Source organism: Acyrthosiphon pisum, chromosome A1 (genome assembly GCF_005508785.2).
Source record: "Acyrthosiphon pisum isolate AL4f chromosome A1, pea_aphid_22Mar2018_4r6ur, whole genome shotgun sequence".
Taxonomy (NCBI): domain Eukaryota; kingdom Metazoa; phylum Arthropoda; class Insecta; order Hemiptera; family Aphididae; genus Acyrthosiphon; species Acyrthosiphon pisum.
In genome coordinates this window covers 66566536-66569258 of record NC_042494.1, presented here as the reverse complement: position 1 = coordinate 66569258, position 2723 = coordinate 66566536, and the positions used below count along the sequence as shown (strand labels likewise).

General features: G+C 28.0%; 1 protein-coding gene across 3 annotated transcripts in view; it reads right to left on the bottom strand.

Annotated features, from left to right (window-relative positions):
• Nucleotides 1-1080, bottom strand: part of LOC100573532 — a 5017-nt gene extending 3937 nt beyond the window's left edge. Inside the window, exons 1-3 of one of the 3 annotated variants that reach the window (XM_016802353.2) lie at nt 690-1080; nt 391-587; nt 108-231 (exon numbers count right to left, since the gene is read on the bottom strand). In XM_016802353.2, the coding sequence (XP_016657842.1) occupies nt 108-231; nt 391-506 (240 nt within the window). In that variant the 5' untranslated portion in view covers nt 507-587; nt 690-1080. The remainder of the gene's footprint in view (nt 1-107; nt 232-390; nt 588-689) is intronic. The other 2 variants (XM_029487398.1, XM_016802351.2) reach the window with 2 other exon arrangements.
• Nucleotides 1081-2723: the final 1643 nt, after the last annotated feature.

Here is a 2723-nt window from a genome sequence, read left to right as displayed (position 1 = left end):
GCGCCTATGGTAGGTATACTGTTTTTGAACGGGTTACTTATGAATTATTCTATATCTAAAATCTATAACTAAAAATCCTTTTTAATAAAAAAAAACAATTATTATACCTGTTTTTTTAAAGCAGCTGCGGTATCTTTCCAATTTGTACCTATTTGGAGATGTATCTTGATCGTTTTAGATGGGTTTATGCATAGTGTACAAAATGGGCATCTAGCTTCAAGGTTCGACACTCTTGAAACAATATCAGTAAGATACATTTTAGTACCAATTTATTATAATTTATAAGTTATAAAAAATTTGATATGAAAAAGTCAAGCAACAATAATTAAGTTATACTAAATAGTATATACTATTGGATGCCAGAGAAAAATAAATATTATAGTTGCCTACTTGTTGAAGCACATGCTAAGGCATTCAGCATGAAACAAATGACCACATGGAGTTGTAAGTACTGTTTCGGGATACATTCCGGTAAAAACGGCATTACATACCCCACAACAAAACATTTTACTGTTTTCTGCACGAATCCACAATGCCACAATTGTCGATCTTGGCGATTAAATATTGATAAAACGAACCGAACAATACTATTAAAAAAAAATTAATAATAGGTATACTATTGTAAATACGGAATATGGATAATGCCGCCTATAAAAAAAAAAAAAAAATAATGGGTATTGGGTACATACTACATACATTACATATTACAATAATAAGTAATAATCCGATCGTGTTATTCTGTATTCCGTGGCAGTGTGCCAAGTGCCAACTGCTGAAGTCCAATTGCCATACTGTATACTGTGCCAGTGGTTAGGACAAGGCTAAATAAATTGGGTACCACGAGTAGGGATCTCCATTTCGCTTTATTAATATTGGAACTTTAAAACGTTGCACCTATACCTACCTATACCACCAACTCAAGAACAAAGCACAAATATTATAATATACCAATTCTTTACATGTAAATTATCATACTATAATCTGAGCTCAGGATTTGTACTTTGTAGATAACAATATATTAATATATTATTATCTACATGAATTCATGTTTTTATTTCACAATATCGATTGACAACTAATACTATTTTAGTATTTTCAAATAATCAAATAATATTATTTTAATATTTTATTTAATCTTTTATTACTTTTCACCACAAACGAAATTTATTCGAAACAGTTTCTATTAGATAAAGAGATTATTAGAAATTTAGGTACATACATTTAAATAATTTAATGTAAAAAATCAAAATAAATATACATTTTTTAGCTCTTTAGCTTGATCGCTTTGATCAACTTTTTCATTATTATAAAACGTAATCAATTCATTTGTGTAATAATTTAATAATTTAGATAGGTATTCAGATTATCAGATTATAATATATTCGAAGTTGGTAGGTACCAACTCGATAACTTTATTGGACTCTTGATCATTTATTTTTTTTACTTATAACTTATAAGTTATGTAATATGATTCAATATAAAACACTAAAACAGTTTAGACTTTAGATTGTCGGAGCATGAAAACTTGCCTCACTCTTGAGTTTTGCTAAGAACCCTTCAGACTCACTCCTTGTAAAATAGTTAGTTTTTGACAATTTAATTATTATTATTATTTGAAACTGACTACTTTACAGGTCACATTTAGACGCCGATTTTGAAAACCATTTTCAGAAGTTGTAATAGACCATGACAAAATAAATGTTGTACTATTTTTAGAAATCTGGTTTACACAAACCTTCGGGCTTCGGAAATACACAGAAATATAGAATATTAAATAAAACTATTATTCTATTGTTGTTGTTGACAATAATATTTTTCTAACCAATTATTTCGAATAAAAATAAAATGTTCAAAATAAAAAACCAAAGTATTCAATAGTATTGAATCAATACCAAAAAGTATTTAATACAAAGAAAGTATTTAACATTCTACCTATATATTCAAAATACTTCAGGCTGAAAGTATTAAAAAAGTTATTCAATACTTAGTAGTATTTGAATACTTTTACTCAAATATTTTACAGGACTGGAAACTAAGTAGTAAAATGGTAGGCGGAAAAAAAGCCCACGGAAAAAAAGCCCAAGGAAAAAAAGCCCAGAAATAGAAATAAAAATGTGAACACATGTATACTCTACTCCTAATTAGTAATTACTAGGGTGCAGATTTGTATGTATTAAAAATTCAAAAATATGTACATATATATGTATTTAATTTTTACCATTTCTAATTACCAGGGCTCGTTACTTCATGCACTAAAAAATGCATGAATAAGCATGCATTCATGCACTAAAAATTGTCAAAATATGCATTAAAATATGCACAAAAAAGTTCGAAAATATGCATTTATATGCTCTAACATTTTTAAATTATGCACTCAAAATATGTATTATGTAAAAAAAATCATGAAAAAGTTTTAAAATAATAAGAATTAATCCATAAATTTAAAAAAATTCAAATTCCTCCACAAAATTTTGCAAACAGCCCGCAACTGTTTATTTTTCCTTCGGCATTGTTAAAATGAAATATGAATAATGTGTACAGTAGTAACCTACCTATACATCATATGAAAACACTAAAACAAGAAATTGAATGGATAAACGCATACGACTCATCCGAGTAAACTCATCGGCGAGTGTAAGAAAACTATACTGTAGAGTGTAGCAATGTACAAAATTATAAATGCTGGTTGGTGAGAAGCTGCCATTTTATATGGTGGAGGATGG